At 35.7% G+C, this 19,614-nt stretch overlaps 1 protein-coding gene across 1 annotated transcript in view; it reads right to left on the bottom strand.

Moving 5' to 3' along the window:
• Positions 1-11,238: 11,238 nt before the first annotated feature.
• LOC140436069 (putative inorganic phosphate cotransporter) overlaps positions 11,239-19,614 on the bottom strand; it is a 35,239-nt gene continuing 26,863 nt past the window's right edge. Inside the window, exons 7-8 of the mRNA XM_072524778.1 lie at positions 13,148-13,398; positions 11,239-11,766 (exon numbers count right to left, since the gene is read on the bottom strand). Coding sequence (XP_072380879.1) covers positions 11,566-11,766; positions 13,148-13,398 — 452 coding nt within the window. The 3' untranslated portion in view covers positions 11,239-11,565. The remainder of the gene's footprint in view (positions 11,767-13,147; positions 13,399-19,614) is intronic.

The raw sequence follows: 19,614 nt of genomic DNA, 5'->3' as shown, positions 1-19,614 counted from the left end.
AAGAGTTTTTAAAACCGTCTAAGGTATGTTAAATAGATGAATAAAAATATTAATATAAAACTTACAGCTACTTGTTACAAATCCAAATCAGATTCAGAAGATGAACTTTCAGAACCAAGATTTATAATAACTGGCTCGGTCATTTTATCAGTAATATTGTCCAGCTTCCACATTTTTTCCTCTTCTTTAATAGTGTGATTTACTGCCTTTTCCCAGTTTTCAGGTTTTACATTATTTACGGCCTCCAAAAACAACTGTTTAACATCATGAATTTTAAAAGTGGTATTTTTTCTTGAAACTTCACTCTTTATCTGTGCCCATACCAGTTCAATCGGGTTTAATTCACAATGATATGGTGGGGATCTAAGTACTGTCATTCCACGATTTTTGGCAATTTCATCAATTTCGTATTTTTTAAATTTTTCTTTATGAAGGGCACACAACGAATAAAGTTCCTTTCTTATAGATCCGGGATGGTACGTAATATTTTTTCCAATCCTGCAATTCAATTCTGCAATTCTGCAGATGGTGGGTTTAAACCAGTAGATAAGTTATTTACAAAAGCGTGTCTTTGACTTGTAACAGTTTCATCCTGCCAAAATTTATTTGGTGTATGACCCTCGTTGATCCATGTTTCATCAAGATAAAATATTTTTCTTTTTTGGTTTCTCATTTCCTTTACGGTTCTTAGAAAATGTCTTCTCCATATGACAATATCGCTTCTTTCTAATAAAATAGACTTTCTGGGATTCTTTTTCCAGCGGAATTCCTATTTCTTTAAAAAGTTTCCATAACGTACTTCGACTCATTTCTGGGTAATCCTTATCATCTCGAACTGAGACAAGAACTTTATCCAATGTTGGAAATTCTTGTCTAAAGAAGAATTCATGCACTTTCCGTCGAAGTCCTTCTTTAAAATGATATTCTATTTGAAATTTTGGTTTCCCTGGAGCATTACGTGGCATTTGAAAACTACCACATTTCTCTTCTTTAATAACTCTGTAAATCGTAGATTTCCCAACACCAAGTGTACTGCTAACTAACTCAACGGTCTCATCAACACTTTCACATAAACGTTTGTCTGTAAATGATTTAAAACAATTAAATATTAATGTTTTTTCATTAACTGTTAGAGGACCAATTTTTCGGCGTTTACACGGCACTTCCAAATTTTCCATAACACTAGTATATACAATAAACTGCACCTTGCAACTGAAGTACCTACTTTTAGTGAACTGTTAAGAATTTTGAATACGTCACTTGGACCTTCCTATATACAAAATGGAAAAACCCACTATCACATTTTCTGTGGAATAAGTTTAGAAGGTAATTATCTAGTCAATTACTGTCGTAGATTCCTGGAATTAAAGAATTAAATGTTTGATTGTCGAAACCCTTACTTCGTGGAATGTACTCATTTCAGATAAAATAAAACGTTTTATTTTATCTAAAGAATTAAACTTTATTTTGCAAATAGGTAGGTACTTATTAAACTTTTATTGGTTATATATAACCAATAAAATACACATCTCACATTTCTTGCAAATTCATTAGTACCTGTTAACCTCCATCACTTCGACACTGGCAACCTTATTTAGGGATTAGTAACCCTCACAACTATTGTATTCTATTCTGCTCCAACCTTTATACCTGGTGGTCATACTCAATTTAAAATTGTTTTCCTATATACTTCTGTAAACTTGTTGACAAATATCTGTTTTTCATTGAGTCACCCGTATCAACAGTTTAGGGATTTGCATACATAATTTATTGTTTTATTACTCTCTCATACATAAAAATACACTATGTGTATTTTTATGTATGAGAGAAATATACAACTGTGTGGGTGCCATAGACGGAAAACACATACATATTCAAGCACCAGAAAATTCAGGCACAGAACATTTTAATTACAAGGGTTTTTTTAGTATTGTGTTGCTTGCTATAGTGGACGCAAATTACAATTTCATATATGCGAATGTTGGTTGTCAAGGAAGAATTTCGGATGGTGGAGTTTTTAATAGTACATCTTTTAAGAAATGTCTAGATGACAACACTATGCACCTTCCCCCTCCCCGCCCTTTACCGCAATTGAGTCTTCCGGTTCCATATGTCCTTGTAGGAGACGAAGCTTTTCAACTAACCCCAAATCTTATAAAGCCATTCTCTGAATTGCATAACAAAGGATCAAAACGAAGAATATTTAACTACCGGTTAAGTAGGGCTCGAAGAGTTTCAGAAAATGCATTTGGTATAATGTCTTCTCGTTTTCGTATATTTAGAAGACCAGTGTTATTGAAGCCAAGTACTGCAAGAAAAGTAACATTGGCTGCAATTTATTTACATAACTATTTAAGGAAAAGCGGATCAAAAAACGTTTACTGCCCCATTGTGAGTTTGGATACGGAGTGTTCTGACAGTGAAAAAGTTATTCCAGGTCATTGGAGGCGAGATTCATCAACTTGTGAAATAAATAGTCTGCCTACTGTTCCCAGGAGAAGTTGTACTGAAGCTCAAACGGTGAGAGAGGAATTTGCTGAATATTTCATAAGTAAGCCAGGAAAACTGCACTTCCAGTACGATAAGTAATTGTAATTGTTAATTAAGTAATAATTAATTTGTAGGTATAACTGTTTAATATCTTTAATTACATTCATTTTGCTTTTGATTAAAAAAAATTATTAATACCTAATTTATGGATTGTTTATTTATGTTTTCCCATTACCAAAAAATAATGGACGGTATTTATAAACCAAACTCAGCCCATGGTTATACTTAGATCTGTCTATTCATAATTTTGAAAATATTGCTAGGTAGGTAGGTACCTACTTATTAAAAAGTAGGTATTATTTATGTTGTTTTTACAAAACAACAATTAACAATAACATTATTTCGCATAACAATAATAATCATAAAATCAAGTAAATTACTTTAAAACAAGCTAAATATTTAAAAAATCATAATTACCTGAGTGTTAATTAAATCTGTATCCTGAGTGTTTCTTGGTTTGTTCTTATCAGCCAAGAACATCATACTTTTGTATGCAAACCATTTGCTAATGTACTTTTCGTCTGCCCCCATCCCAGTGGTACACTTTTCCTTCTTTCTTTCTCTGGAAAACTAGCTTTGCAAATATCATTAAACTCCATTTATAAATACGTGTTAATAAAAATGTTTTAAAAATAAAATTAGTTTAAATAGAATAATTTTGATAAACACAAATAAACAGCTAAATGGAATAATTTTGATATAAACACAAATAAACAGCCTAAATATTTACTGAAAAAGTTGACCGACATATTTCAACACGTCCACACCTACTGATGTCGCTCGACTTCCTTTGATCCGTACCGACTTGATTCGGATTGCGTTCGATTCGACCCGACATGGTTAAACAAAGCCGGGCGACATGTTCGACAGTGTCGGTCGACCGAGTCGAACGACACCATTCGACATAGTGTGGACGTAGCTTTAGAGCTAACCGAAATAATAAAATAAACTACTCTGTAGCTGTAGACAAAATGACAGAAACGATGGTGGCGCCACAAGAATTATTATATAAAGGCAACCAGTCTCGGACAAATTTCCCTTATAGACTCATTGATCCGTCGACTTAGGTTGAACAAAATGTATATCTCTCTTTAAATTCGTACTGATGTGGACTTATTACCTTTATACAATAAGTGATTCAATTTTACTACTTATGAAAAAATGCCATGTAGTACAAAGAGTTTATTCCACATATGAAAAATAGTGTTTTTAATACTAAGATAACATATTTTAAATAAAAAATAAATAGAATTAAGTACTTAATATTAATTTTTAATACTAAGTGCAAAGTTATTCACAATATTACACCACATATTGCATGATTGAATTCGTGGCAATATGTAGCCGTTCTATATTTTGGGCTTGGACAATAAGAGCATTCTTTGAAATTTCTGACTAATTTCTGTCGACCATTTGTGACCATTCCAATTCTCAAAACTTCTATTTCTTGTACCCGCTATTTCGGTAGGGATCTATAGAGGAATGCAGGAGTAACACCAAGCTGCAACCCCTTATCTCTTGCCCTACTGCTCATCCATAGGTCGATATAATACACCAGCGTATTCCTGTCTAATTAGCAGATTTAATCTCCAAATTCTTTTGTTCCCAGTCTATACCGTTGTCTCCGAAAGGATCTGAACCAAGTTCTTCACTATTCAAAATACGCTTAGCTCCAACTTTTTTTTTCTGAGAGGATTTTTGTGATATTGTTTTACTGAAATGTAATGCGTATATTTAAGACGAGAAAATAAAATAAAATATCGTGACCTCAGTTAACTCTATCTATCTACGAAGCCTCATGTAAATATGTCAACTTCCAACTTTTGGTATGTTTCTTTATCTTTTTAGTAATGTTTTAATGAGGTAATTATTAAAAATGTCGGAATGTACCTTTTGTAAGATAATTTTAAATGGGATCATAGTGCAAGCAATACATCATTTGAAAGATAGATGATTTTTTTAATGACACCAAAGAAATTATCTAGCGTTTTGAATTTAAAAATAGATAATATCAAGTTCAATAGAGAATCCTAGTTTTGCACAAGTTGATTAAACTGATTGGTTTAAACGTCTTATTTTATTGATGGCGTAACTTTTTGGAAATGAAAAATAGCATCTGAAATCAGTTGAAATCAATTTCGACCGGAAGTAAGTAAAACTTACATTGGTATAATTTTTTTATGTATAGGTACACTTTTCATTTTATTTCTGTTAAAATAGGTATTTTATTATTTCCCGTTTCTCACTTTATTGCAATTATACTTATACTAATTGCTAATAACTTTTCTTATACTTTGTTATTGTAAAACTATGATCTAGAGTAAATATAAAAGAAATAATACTATATTTTTCAAAAATAAGTGTGTATGTTTAGCTTTGCGGGAATATCGATTTTTTATATTGGCAAGATGGTTTGATTAAATCGTAAGTGGAGGTTCAATGTAGGTTTAAGCAGGTGCCTAGAATTTTATTTAAATATAAACATGTTCAGGTGTAGATATATTGTAATCTTAAAGTCTAATTTAATGATTTGTTGCAGTGGCGGAGCAAGGATTGTACATTTAATATAATTACACCTATATGTCCTCCATTTATTTGAAGATTTAATCTTGTGAATAAAAAATTGACGAGAAGAAATCATAATATTTACAAATTACGAAGGGCACCTAATGTGGAGCGGCAGAAAACCCCAATTTTTGAGAACTTTAATAAAACAGGGATCTTTCACAGATAATGACTCTTCAAAGAATTTGTATAGAATTTGTTTAAAAAATTTGGTAATGAGAAAGATATACGTGACGGTTATATCTGATAATAAAGATAAAAAGGGTGCGTGATTTTTAAAATCATATATAAATTAACCTTTATATTACAGGGAAGGTACACACGTAAACTATTGCTATTTATTTTCTATTTATTGGGCTTTTAAAAAACTCCAGGTGACTAATTTCTCAGAACTAAAAAAATTTAAATAATTTCTAAAAACGTTTCGTCGATTGTATGAATAATCTAAACTTTTATGTAATATCTTACGGTGTACAATTACAACTTATTGTAAAGTAAATTTAATTTTGTAAGGTTCTTATAACATATAAATACCATCATGTTTGATTACAGTCTACCCTGATGATGGGAACAATTTAATAAATTTTCCAAAAGTTTGGATGAAGAAAAAGTGTTTTCTGTCATCTAGAATTTCTGAGTGTCCCAGTACTTCTTTATATATATATATATATATATATATATATATATATATATATATATATATATATATATATATATATATATATATATATATATATATAAATATATATATATATATATATATATATATATATATACAGTGTGTCCGTAAAGTATGTAATAAATTCAATATTTTTAAAAAAATCTAAAACACGTCGATTTTTAAATTTAATGTTCTACATTTTACAATAAAATTTCATTATACAAGGCGATACACATTACAGTGATGACGTCATCGGCTCTTTTTTTTTAATGTAACACCATGTATTTTGGGACATTTTTAGATCGATAGAAATGAAGTGTTGTGCAGTATGTCGTCCTCTACGCGACCCCAGTCTGGAGTGAGGCGGTAGAAATACCAACTATCAAGAGGCTCATGGTACGCGTGGACAGAACTAGTCTGCTGCGGGTAGCATGTGCCTACAGGACTGTGTCAGCTGCCGCTCTTTGGGTGATCACGGCTGTGTTCCTTTACATGTGCTGGCAGGTGAAAGGGCCATGACTCATAGTCGTAGGGTGCGGAAAATTGGAGAGCGAGAGATGACTGAGATAAGACTGGCCTAGAGATTAGTTTCAATCGGGCAGTGGCAACAAGACTGGGGGGCAACACGTGATGTGGCGGAGTGGACAAGGTCACTAATCCCGAACCTTCGAAGCTGGGTAGACTGTGGGCATACGCAGCTGGATTATTATCTGACGCAAATGCTCACAGGCCATGGCGGCTTCCGCAGCTACCTTTTCAGGTTTAGGAGGGCTCAGTCCGATCAGTGCCTTTACTGTGGTCTCTCGGATACTGTGACACACACGATGTTGGAGTGTGAGCGTTGGGCGGGTGAAAGAGAGAAGTTTGAAAGAGAGTGTAACTGACCCTTCCATCCGTTCCATCCTGATTTCTGGAGTGACAGAGGAGATGTTTTTAGTTGGACGCCGACCGTCTCGGAATGGTGACGGGACAAAGTGTCAAAAGTCTCACTCCCTTGGACATCTTGTCCTGGCACAACTTCGTTAGGGTATTACGAACCAACGCTACCTGTGTGAGTTACAGGTGTCTGTATGCAGATGTTCCTTCTTCACTTTAAAGATGTAAAAAAATAGAATTTAGTAGAATTTTTTTTTTATTTGAATTAACGTGTCTCGACGACGAGATCATTGACACGATGACAGTATAATACAATATAAGGGTATTACAAATACAATTTTACATTTGACAATACACAATATATAATACAAAATATTTATTTTTTACAAATTTAACCTTTATACATAATTACAATATTTCAGAGTTTATAAAGCACTTAAATGTCTTCTAAATATTTAAACAGACTTGCATATTCTCAGTTTCATTGAACATTTCTTGTATATTATCACCCAACTGGTGTTATATTAGAATTTTTTTAATGGAGTTTAAAAACGTATTTTTTCTATTTATTTCATTATCATTATCATCAACAGCTGTTTCATCCATCGTCGGATGTAAGTCTCCCTTAGGTGTGTTTATTCATTTCTGTTTGTTCTTTTTTGCATCCATTCGTGACCAGCCATTCGCTTGATGTCATCAGTCCATCTGGTTTGAGGTCTGCCTCTATTTCTCTTGTTTGCTCTACGTATAATTCGCTTCGTCCAACGGTTGTCTTTCATTTTTCCTATGTGTCCTACCTAGTTTCACTTTAACATGGCAATCTTTTGGATTACATCCATCATTTTTGTTCGACTTCTTATTTATTTTAATATTTCTCAATTTATTTCATACCTGTTGAAATTTCTTTAATTGCAATGTCAGAAGTCTCTTATGAAAATTAGTTTTTATATTTTATCTGATTTTGAGGTAAAATGGTCCCTTCATGTCGAGACAAAATGATTCCGGGGACCAGTTTAGCCTAGCTTAGCCAACAAAATAAAGTTTTGACTTATACAGAAATATTTTTATAACAATCAGATGTAGGTATATCATCTTTATAGAAATAATGGTTAGAACTTATGTTCAGAACACGACAAGATAGCAGTGGGATTCAAATTTAATGAGACTTACCTTGGAAAATATTGCTAATGGAAATATTTTCTAAGCCGTATATATTTTCTAAGCCTAATATTACCTAGAGCTGCTAGACTTTATAATCTTGTAGCATTTCAAATCACCTTGTATACGTAAAAACATTTTAAAGTTTGTTTTTATATCACAGATGGGTATTTCTTCGGTATTATTTGATCGAGAGCCACTTTAGGATATTATGAGCATCAAATAAATAAGAATACGTTCGTATATGTTTTGTTTATACCGAGATGGGCGAATGATTAATGTATAGATGCAGTTTTAAGTGAGGTTTGGAAGAGATTTTGTTGAGAGCAGACGGCGGTGTGTTTAGTCGGAAAAAAGAAGCCGGCAAATTTGTTGAAAAAAGTGAATTATACTCAATGTATGTTTTGAAAGAGTAATCACTGTTTTTATTTTTATGTCGTCTCTCATCTGCGATATTTGTAAAACGGCGTTTACAGCAACTTTGAAAGATACCCACATGTGTTCCAGTTTTTAAAGAAGCCAAGTTTAAAAGTTTGCGTCCAGTTCCCAACTTCCAGCCTCATTTTGTTTGTCTTAAGCCATTTCAGACTATCTTTGCAGTTTGGAGATGCATTTGTTTGTGTTTGCAGTGTCCAGTTCAACCCCAGAAATTTCAAAAGAAAGAAATTAACATTTAGTGAAATACCAGGTACCATTTTATTAAACTTTTTTCATGTAAAAATAAAAAGTTTTTCATTTGTAACATTATAACATTTGTAAATTATAACTACATAAATTTTAATCTGTTTTGTTAAATAATTGCTTTCATAAAAGGTTAGGAAATTGTAGTAATTAAAATTATAAATGTTAGAGTGTGGCCTAGTTGTCATATTAATTGTTCTCAAGTTTTAAAATTTAGTGTTGACATCTGACAGCTAGTTTTGTTTTTGATATTTGGTAAATACCTAATCATAAATTGAGATTTTTGTTTTTGTTTTGTTTTTTTTTTCAAACAAGGTTAACCCCTATGCATAGTTTCACTTAAAAGGATATTTTTCATTTGTAATAATTTATTTCTGCTACAAATTATCGCCCAGTAACAATTGTAAGTTCTTGTAGTATCTCCAACATCTAGAGTTTGTAAACGGATAGAACAGAGTAAGGGTTTTTCTTTGTTATTTTGTATTTATTTTTGTAATTTATATAGTATTTTTTGTACTATTTATAGTTGTAACTGTTTGTGGTGAGACAGCAATAAATATTTGATTTTTTCCCTAAACCAATTTGTTTATTTCTTTTAAAAAAGTTTTTAATCCCTTTTTGTGTTTTTAGAAAGGAAGAGCCTTTTCTTTCTTCCAACAGGAAGATTCTTCTAAGCGGCGTCCATTTTAAATAGCTTAAGAACTTCTTGTATTTTGTTTGTCCCAGGAGATTCATGTAAGTACCCCTTTCTGTTTAATTTTTGTAGTTACCCCAATCCAGTCCTTTTGTTATTCACTTATCCATGACCCCAGCTCTCCAAATAAACCCTGAGTAGCCATTCGCAAATGTTCCGGTCTATTTTGCTTACCCTATCTCTACTCCAATAATTTCTGTCCCCAATTTTCAACCCCTTATAGTAATATCCTATGTGGTAGGCAATATAATCGTTACAATCTGCCCTAGAGTACTTTAAAAAGAAGGGCCAAAAATCAAAATGTATTGGTAAATTAACTAAAAGTAGACTACTTTATTCATGTGAGATGTCAGAAAATTTTCGGTAGGTTTATTCGAAAAGCCATGGTCGATATACTACAACCTTTTATAAATAATTTGAGTCTTACTTAAAGAAGTATGTTTTAGAGTAGAGATGGAAGACCAACTATTCGGTATGACGAAGAAAAAAATTTGTGAAATGGCCTATGAGCTTGTGGAGAGGAACGGCATTAAACACAGGTTTTCTAAAATTAAAAAGTCAGCTGAAACGGTTTGGTTTAGAGATTTTCTAAAGAGGCATCTATAGATTGCTTTTAAAATTCCTGAGGCTAGCTCAGATTCCAGAGAGAGAGGCTTAAATAAAGAAGCAGTCGCAGAGGGAGTTGTTTTTCTCCCTTTTAGATGGAATACAAAATAAAAATCCTATAAGAATATATAATATGGAATAAAATATAACAGCAATCCTATAAAAATATATAATATGGATGAGTCTGGTATAAAAACGGTCCCAGTTGCATAAAATTTTAGTACATAAAGGGTGGAAACAGGTTGGTTTAATAACAAGCGCTGAAAGGGAACAAAATGTCATCGTTGTTCTCTGTGTAAATACTGCTGGAGCAGTAATAGTATTCTCTCGCAAACGAAGGAATGAGTTATTATTTCAAGGTGCCCCATATGGAACACTTTCTCTTTACAAGAAATCTGGATACCTGAAACACCTTCATTCTGTTTTTAAAACATTTTCAACAACATACACAATACTCAGTTGAAAATAGAGTCCTATTATTGCTTGATGGTCATTCAAGCTACAAGTCTGCGAAAGCTATATAGAGTAGTGTAGAGAAAATGATATTATAATGCGGTAGTTTCCTCCACATTGCAGGCACGAGATGGATTAAAATAAACCCTGAAAAAATCTCTCTAGGACATTGTTAGCTTGTTGCGAGTTGCCACACTTAACAACGGACTTAGTGGATTCGAGACAACAGGCATCTCTCCTTTTAATTCAAACATATTTCCAGATTGGAAATTTAAACCAGCATCTACACAACTGACCGACCTATTGTGGAAAATGAAACCGTTGATCCCATTCAAGAACAAAGAACGCCTTCTGCACAAAGAGATACTTATTCGTTTTAAAGTACTTTACCTATAAGGAAAAGAAAAATTTGTAATATATCTTTGGCTATAAAGGTGGCGTTAAAAGGAATGAAATTACATCATAGATGAACGATATTTTTGTAACTTCATATGATATACCTCCACTACTTCAAGAATCTCCTCAGGTAAGGAGTTCAAGACCTTCTCAAGGATCAACTGTTTTTACCTTTACACCAAATTATCCTTTGTCCTTAGATGTAAGCAGAAAAAAAAGGAAATAAATGATTTGATGATGATGAAAGCTGCATATTTTATTTGGAATTATTCAGAAAATCACAGGCGAAGGAGGTTTGGATTAAGTGTAATGTGTGCAGTAAATGGTTTCATTTATTGTGTGCGGGTGTAATTGGAAAGCAGAAATTGTATATTTCCGATTTTTGTAAATAAAAATGGTTTATTAGTTTTTCTCTACAAAAAAAACTCTAGGGGCATTTTACCTCATGGTCGGGGTCTTTTACCCTAACCATATAGTAAAACTTAAGAGCTTTTAAAAATAATTTATTTTTGTTTTAGCTGTATATCTAAATATAATTTTTTCAAATAAATATGTTCTGCTATACCCCACTTTGATTAAACTGTTAATTGTATTTGATTAAACTGTTCTTATTTATTTCGTTTTTATTTCTAGCTTAAAAAAACGTTGGAGGGAACATTTTGTCTCACTCTCCCCTGCAGTAGGAAATGTTAAATAATAGTTTTACCATAAATAACAAACTCTTTTATATAAATTCTTCTTTAAAGGTTTAACCATAAATAACAAACAATAAAACATTTCTAATCAACAAATAGCAAGTTTTAAGAATAAACCAAAATGGTGTATACTTCACTTCACAATCTTCAATATTTCACAAATGTGCAATCCTGTTTACACAAAACTATGAAGTTAATAATATTCTAAATGAGATTTTTCTAAAAAACAATTAGGCTGTGGAAATAACTGATATCTTTCGTAAAATCCTTAATTTCACTTTGTCTTGAACTGATGCTCTTTTGGCAACTTTAGGATCACTAAAGTTCCAAGGTTGTAAATCTCCAGACGCAAATAATATGTAGAAAACCATAGCAAATAGGTAGATTCCAGCTGTTGTGCAGAATACGATGTTCCATAAAGTTTTATCACTCTAAAATAAATATGTACATATTAATGGAAATGATTCATTGAATTAGAATAGCATTTTAATGTTATTTTAATGTACAAAAAAACATTATTTAAGTAAATAATAATAATGAGTAAAAATAAATTTTAAAAATCCAAATCGATCAAGTTAAAAACGTTTTCGGACTTATCAGTCCATCTTCAGTGAACTCTCTAGCCCTTGCAAATAACCACAGAACCAAACAGTGGTTTCTGTGTTTGCGAATGAAGCATCACACTAGTCAACTATTTCCCGCTAATATTGCGAATTTCAACGTAATCACTTCAGTCTCAGCGACGAATCCAGGCCAGGTCCACCCAAAACAGCAGTCACACAGCAAAACATTGATGCGGTTTGTCAGCTAATTAAGATTGTCCGCCATGTAATATACCGGAAGATAGAGGCATTTTTGGGCATTTCAAAGGCCTCGATCCAAAAGATCATACATAAAGAACTGGGTGTTACAAAGTTGGTTTCCCGTTGGATCCTTCATTTGCTCACAGAAGAGCAAACGGTGGTTCGTGTCAAATTCTGTCGAAAAATATCGAACGGTTCAATAAAGCAAGCTCAAAAAACGTTCATAGTATTTTTAGTGGCGATGAGCCATGGATTTACTTCGACGGACCGTAAAATAAACGCCAATTCGCTGTGTGGGTGTTTTACGGTGAGAAAAAACGAACAGAAGTGATCCGTTCCTGAAGTATGTCAAAGAAAATGGTAGCAACTTTTGTGTCAAGATTTGGTCATGTGACATATTATAATACTTTTCGTATTAAATTGTTAGTAATTAAAAAACATTGCCAAAATTTCTGCAGAAAACATATAAGTTTGTTGGACTATATATGTAATTCTCTTCACCATCTCATTTTAAAGATACGATACTAATTTACAAAAATTGGATGAAAATTGTTGGATTTCTGGTACCTCCATTTAAAAAAATATACTTCCCAAAATAATACCTTCAAAGTTGTCATGTGTTAAGGACATACAGACCGACGCTATTAAACAAACTTTCTTTTCAAAATATTTCTACAAATATTTGTTAATGTATTAAAGAGTCTTTACTCCTCCATCAAGTATTTACTCGACGAAGGTGGAAATTTCTTAGTAGTCCAACGCGATCCAGAAGTAGCTTGAAATTAAAAAGAAAGAAATAAAAGCATCTTTTATGCCAATTAATTTTTTGAAAATTCTACTCTGACTTTACTCTTTAAAAACAAACTCAAATTAAAAAGCTTAAGATAAGACGAGAAGGCATATTCAACACAGAAACGAGATCATTGACAACCCAAAACAGAAGAAATAATATGTTGCATAGTTAAAGTCAAATCTCTACAGGTTTATATGTTAGTTTAAATTAACTTACCTCTTCAAAACCACTCATAATTCTGATCAAATCTACAGCCAATGGTGCCAAAATGGAACAAATTGTGGCAAAACTATTTGTGATAGCCATTAGAGTACCAGCATGAATAGGTGATAGGTCTATATGATTAATGTTAAAACCGGAATACTGGGCAGCGTTGAATCCCATGGCAATAACCAGTAGGGATATCGTACTCCATTTGGTGTCAATAAAACATAGCGATATTAAAGCCACAGCTGGAAATGCCAGTCCTAAAATAAATTATGAGAACAAGAAGTAATATTAAATGCAATAATAGAATAAAATGGTTGGTTTTTCATTAAAAATAACTTGCGTGCTTAGAAATTTACCTACTTTAAATTTTTACTTGAACTATATATTTTTTTGAAACGAATTACTCGGATCAAAAAAAGGAATATACTCTTTAGAAGATAATTTAATACGCTTTCATATGAGTATAAATTTGTCATGGATTGCTTATTATTTATATGCGTAGCATTAATTTTACAATGTTAAACATTTTAAAGTCGTAATAAGTTTTCATAAATGTATACTCATATTAAAGACTATTAAATTATCTTTCAAACAGTATATTCGTTATTGTGATCGGAGTAATGTTACCTGAAAAAATTATAGTACAATAAGGCCTCTTTTTATACGGATTATTTTTATGCGATTTTAAAGTTTTGCAGTTTGTATTTCATCCAAAAATTTCTATTATTAACAACGATAATAAACGATAAACGATAATATGCGAAATTAATTATTGACCCAAAACCCGTTTGATGCAGAAATGAACTAAATTCGATTATTCCTTACTTGCATTTCTGCTTGCCTTACTTTGAGAGTCCATCTTCGTTTCGTGGAGTTAACACACTAATAACACTCCTAACATTCCTGACAACTATGACTTTCCGCCGCTACCGCTACACAGAACAACCGTCTCACAGCCTGTAATCCCACCAACCAATCTTACCACCCCACCTATTTCTACCTCATTTCGACCTACAATACATATCCCTGATACTACACAATCCTCGATCACCAACAATTTGTCTGACACTTTTATGTCGGACATATTATCCACTCTGTCCATAGAGCAAATCGACCGGCTCATCGCTCAACTTCGGCTGACCCGGTCATCCGCTATCCTAAACCCATCCACTTCTCCTATCACCACTCAAGCCACTCAACCACAACACAATTTCACCACACATACTAATGTCACTCAACCAATATCCACCCATACCGCTCAATCGACAATCAACCAAACTCCACAAATAATAAACACAGTCAACCCACAACCAACAAATATACACAATTCACAATTAATACACACACCCATCAACCCACCATCCACACAAAACACACACTTATCATACGCTAACGCCACTACCACTCCCAAACCTACCATCCCTGCATCCCAGGCCACCACCTCCACACAACCAAAATCATTCAATTACATCATATCCAACATCCCTCGAGAGAAATCTAACCAGAGAGATTTCTTTCGAATCATCAACACCAGAGAGATTTTACTCAATCAAATCTCGACGGTTAAAGTCCTACACACCCAAATCGCCCACCTAACAACCATCCACCCGGTTAACCACGTCGAGTTGCAACGAAAACTCCGTGATGCGCTGGGCGATCCCAAAGTCCTCGTCACACCCAAGCACATCCCAACACCACGCAATCCCACCCGCTCATCCAAACCCACCTACATGGTCGTCGTCAAGGGGGTCGAAAGAGACTACTCAGACGACGATCCAACCAAAGCCGTTACAGAAATGGATATCCCCGTAGTTCGACTATGGCGGATTATATCCAAATCCAATCTCCCCACCACGTTTGTGAAGCTGGTCACATCGAGTGAATTGAAATACACGGAGATGCTGACCAGAGGAATCTTCATGGACGGCCTCCGACTCCATGTGGAACTTCCACTCAATTCAAATCCCGTGCCTCCCATCCCAAAATACTGCGGCAGGTGCAGCCAGAACGGGCATACCATCATGGAGTGCCCGCAAAAGCAGTACCGCTGCCCGACCTGTGGCCAGGACCACAAATCCACGGCCTGCCCCACCCCAAAAACTCCTAAATGTCCCAACTGTGGAGGAGACCATGCGGCCTACTCGGTCAAATGTCCCCACAGAAGGGAAGCTCCTAAGACACCACAAGAAACCCAGCCAATCTCTACAGAAAAGCGAGACCCTCCATACGAGCTGACTTCTAATATGAAGACAGTTATGGAGTTCACCTCACTTATCCTAATTAACCTTCTCCCTGACCGACGTCAACTAATTCTTGACATCACCAACCACTTCACTACTTTGATGTTTGGGCATAAGAGTACTCTTGTCGCTCATAGCAACAAAGCTTCCATCACCTTCCTGCCCCTCTAATGGACAGTACAATAGGTGCTGTGAACTGCCAGGGTGTTGCGAGAAAACGCCCCTTCATCAAGCATATCCTTCAACAATACAATATCCAAATCCTTGCCCTCTCCGACCCCCTTGCCAAACAAGATCCCATCTTCCCAGGCTATTGCACTTTACACCGACCCAAAAGCCAAATTTCACACGGCATTGGCTTCCTGATCAAGTATGGCATCCCTTTTTCCCCACATACCATTCCCCCTCACATCATCCTCAATGATGAAGACTTCCTGGCAGTTGACATCCACCTCGAACACAACGAGACCATCACCCTAGTCTCTTATTACAAACATCCTCTTCAACCGCTATCCAAGACATTGTTTGATTACGTCTCCAGCCTGAACAAGGCTATCATTCTAGGAGACTTTAACGCCAGACACATCAGATATGGCGACACGGTGTCGAACCGTGCAGGCAATGATCTCTTGGATTTGCTCCTTAACCTCCCTCTACACCGTATACGTAACCGTGTGCCGACGTTTGTGGGTCCCCAGGGCTTGTCAATCATCGATCATATCTTATGCACGTACGACTTAATTGATCGATTGAGTGACGAAGGCTTCCTGGGTGACTCGATTACGTCGGATCACCTACCTTTGCTGGTTAAGGAACAGATACTGAACCCTCCACCTCCTGACCCTCCTAAAGTAATAAGAGACTACAAACACGCCAACTGGGTACTCTTCCAAACATACCTATCAAATAACACTCCAGAGTTAGGCAACTTAACGTACCCAGATGATATCGACCGAGGTATCACGGTAATTTCTAACCTGATAAATCAAGCAGCTGATTTGTCAGTCCCAAATAGGGACATAATATTATTCTGGCATAATAAACCTCCTCTACCTCAGTTTATCGTCGATAAATTTTAATCTTAAAATTAATTAAGATTTAATTAAAAGAGACGTCTCCTCCGTCAGTTCCAACGTACCCGCAATCCCCTTGTCAAAACAGAGTATAACCGGCTGTCTGCGGCGATCAAACTGCAGGTCAACAATCTGCAGTCCAGACAATGGATTGCAGCGACCTCCAGTCTTGATTACCGTGACAGCGGTAGATTCTGGCATAAATTCAAATGCCTAACCAAACAAAAAACCAATAATCCTTCTCACCTTGTGGTGAACAATCATATTATCAACTCAAACCAACAGAAAGCAGAAGCTTTCAAAACTCACTTACAAAATACCTTAATCTCCCCAGACGATCCGAGATTTGATCATGCCTTCTATGCCAACGCAGTGAGAGACATAACACGACTGCTCAGAACCCCTTTCGACCCTCAGGCACCCCATGAACATCCAATCATGGCGCCTGTGGATCACCAAACCTTCAAACATTTCTGCCAAATTGGCAAATCAAATGCACCGGGGCCTGACAAGATTGCCAGGAACTGTGTGCAACACCTCACGCTGAGCGTCACTCTGTACCTGACGAACATAGTCAATGCCACTCTTAAACTCTGCTACTTCCCAAAACCTTGGAAAGTAGCCAATACAACTATGCTTTTGAAAAAAGGCAAGCCACGTACCGATCCACACTCTTATAGGCCGATATCTCTCCTTAACGTCCTGGCGAAAGTCTTCGAGAGAATCCTTAAAGAAAGACTCGTAGACTTCACCACAGAACACAATATCATCCCACCTTACCAATTCGGCTTTAGAGAAGGGTACTCAATCAAAACGGCATTGACAGAAATCGTCACACACCTAACACAAAGTCTGAACGACGGCAAAGTGTCACTAGGTATCTTCCTCGATGTTCAAAAAGCCTTTGACCAAGTCTGGCATGTGGGACTGGTCAAGAAACTAGTGAGCATCGGGCTACCAACTCCATTCGTCAGACTCATCCACTCATATGTCTCTCAACGGCAAATCACAGTCAAGGAGCGTGATCGATTCTCTACATCCTTCACTCCCACAGCGGGAGTTCCTCAGGGTTCCGTGTTGGCACCAATACTCTACACAATTTACAACAGCGACTTCCCTAACCCTAGATATACCAATACAACTACTCTACTATACGCAGACGATACAGCACTCCTTACAACAACACCATACGTCGACTCTACACTTAGGTCAGCTCAAAATCATCTGCTCCTTGTTGAACAATGGTGTCAGAGATGGAGAGTGACACCTAACCCAAACAAAACACAGATGATCCTTTTCAGGCACCCATATCGCAGTCAATACATCACACCTATCATCACCGAAAGGCACAATTTGAGTTTGTGGGGAGAACGACTCCGTCTCCGAAACCAGGTCGAATATCTCGGCGTGCTGCTCATGCAAACATTACGCTGGAGTGACGATACTGACAGAACCTGTAATAAGGTTAGGAGCCGACTCGGACTTCTCAACGCTCTTGGTGGCAAATTCGGCCGCACACACTCACGTACACTTATCCATACATACAAAACATTTATCAGACCGGTCATCGAGTACAGATCTTGCATTTGTGCTGTGATGCCCAAACATCTCAGCAATAGACTACTTACACTGGAAAGGAGAATCTTACGTAAACTAAACAGAAAACGATGCGACTATCCTTCCGCACTCATTCATCGCCTGTCGAATATCCAGCCCATCAATGAGAGGCTTTCCTCTCTGAGCAGGGGTTATACAATTCGCACCATCCGGGGCCAAAACCTGAGAGCCCAAAGCATCCTCAAAACTACATGCTCATCCCTCGGCAATGTATTCAGAAGAAAACCTAAACCCAAACTCCCATTCTTACCCGCTATTCTGCTGGAACTCGCCAGCAACGAGCTCCCTGATGAATACATTGACATACAGAAGGCAACTCCCCTCTTTTACCGTCGCTTATTATAATACTAAATGTTCACTTCGAACTGACACCGACGGGGGGGGATCGGTTTTCTGTGGTTTTCCGATCCCATTGCACAACGATACCCCGTCGATTTTTTTTTTTGACTACCAGGTACCAGTCCACAGCTGCCCTCACGCGTCGCGATATTCATACAATAATTTAATAAATTTAGTAAATTAATAAACTTATAAACATTTTCATATACTTACTAATTTTGTTTTAGACCAAAAATTCTGAAAGGAACCGTTTACTTGCATCCCTTTCGCCCCCGATTGTCCAGGACTAGTGAGAGCAGCAACAACCACCAACAAACACCACGCAGCACACCATTGGACACATACCAAAATCCAGTGCCATACACCCAATACTAAGGAAAACACGTCCTGAAGAGGCAAAAGCCTAAAACAGGACAGCGTAGCCATCCAAATACAAGAAAAACACCCAAAAACACACACGACCAACACTACAATGGATTAGGCGTATTCGCATTGTCTTGTTCTGTGTTGCATAACAGTGTAGATAACTTTATAGATATTACGTTTGTAAAATATGATTGTGGCAATGAAACGCTGGCTAAAGCCAAATGATTCCGCGTTAGACGAAGCAAATGAAAGACCATCGACTTGCAAAGGTTAATAAACGACGTAAGTTTTGTGACGAATACTTGGCTTTTTGTTTTACATTTATTAATTTAAACGGAGAAGAAAGATCTTAGTGCGTCATATGCTAATCAAAGCTAAAATCATAGCCTCAGAATTAGAACGAGCAAAAAACAATAACAAAGGCTGCTACTGGGGCCAATAACGCAAAAGCTGTATTGGCATCTTACCAAGTATCCTTATTAGTTGCAAAAAGTAGTAAGCCTCACACCATTGCTGAAGAGTTAATACTACCATGTTCTAAAATTGTGATTTCCGCTTTGTTGGGAGCTTCAAAAGAGTTGGATGTTATATCGTTATCTAACAGTACAGTGAACATCATGAATTGTTGATATTCAGGAAATGTTAAAGAACAATTGATTTTTTTACAATGTTAAAGCGAGCAGACTTTATGCTTTGCAATTATATGAGAGCACAGATATTAGCAATGACGCCAATTTGCTTGCATTTGTTCGTTACGAATACAACGACGGCATATTAAGGATTAACTTTAACCTAAATATTGCAAATTTAGTAGCCAAAAAGTAACCTACCGTCTGAT

This window comes from Diabrotica undecimpunctata, chromosome 3, assembly GCF_040954645.1.
Source record: "Diabrotica undecimpunctata isolate CICGRU chromosome 3, icDiaUnde3, whole genome shotgun sequence".
Lineage (NCBI taxonomy): Eukaryota > Metazoa > Arthropoda > Insecta > Coleoptera > Chrysomelidae > Diabrotica > Diabrotica undecimpunctata.
Note: the sequence above shows the minus strand (reverse complement) of the source record. Positions and strands in the feature narration are given on the sequence as shown.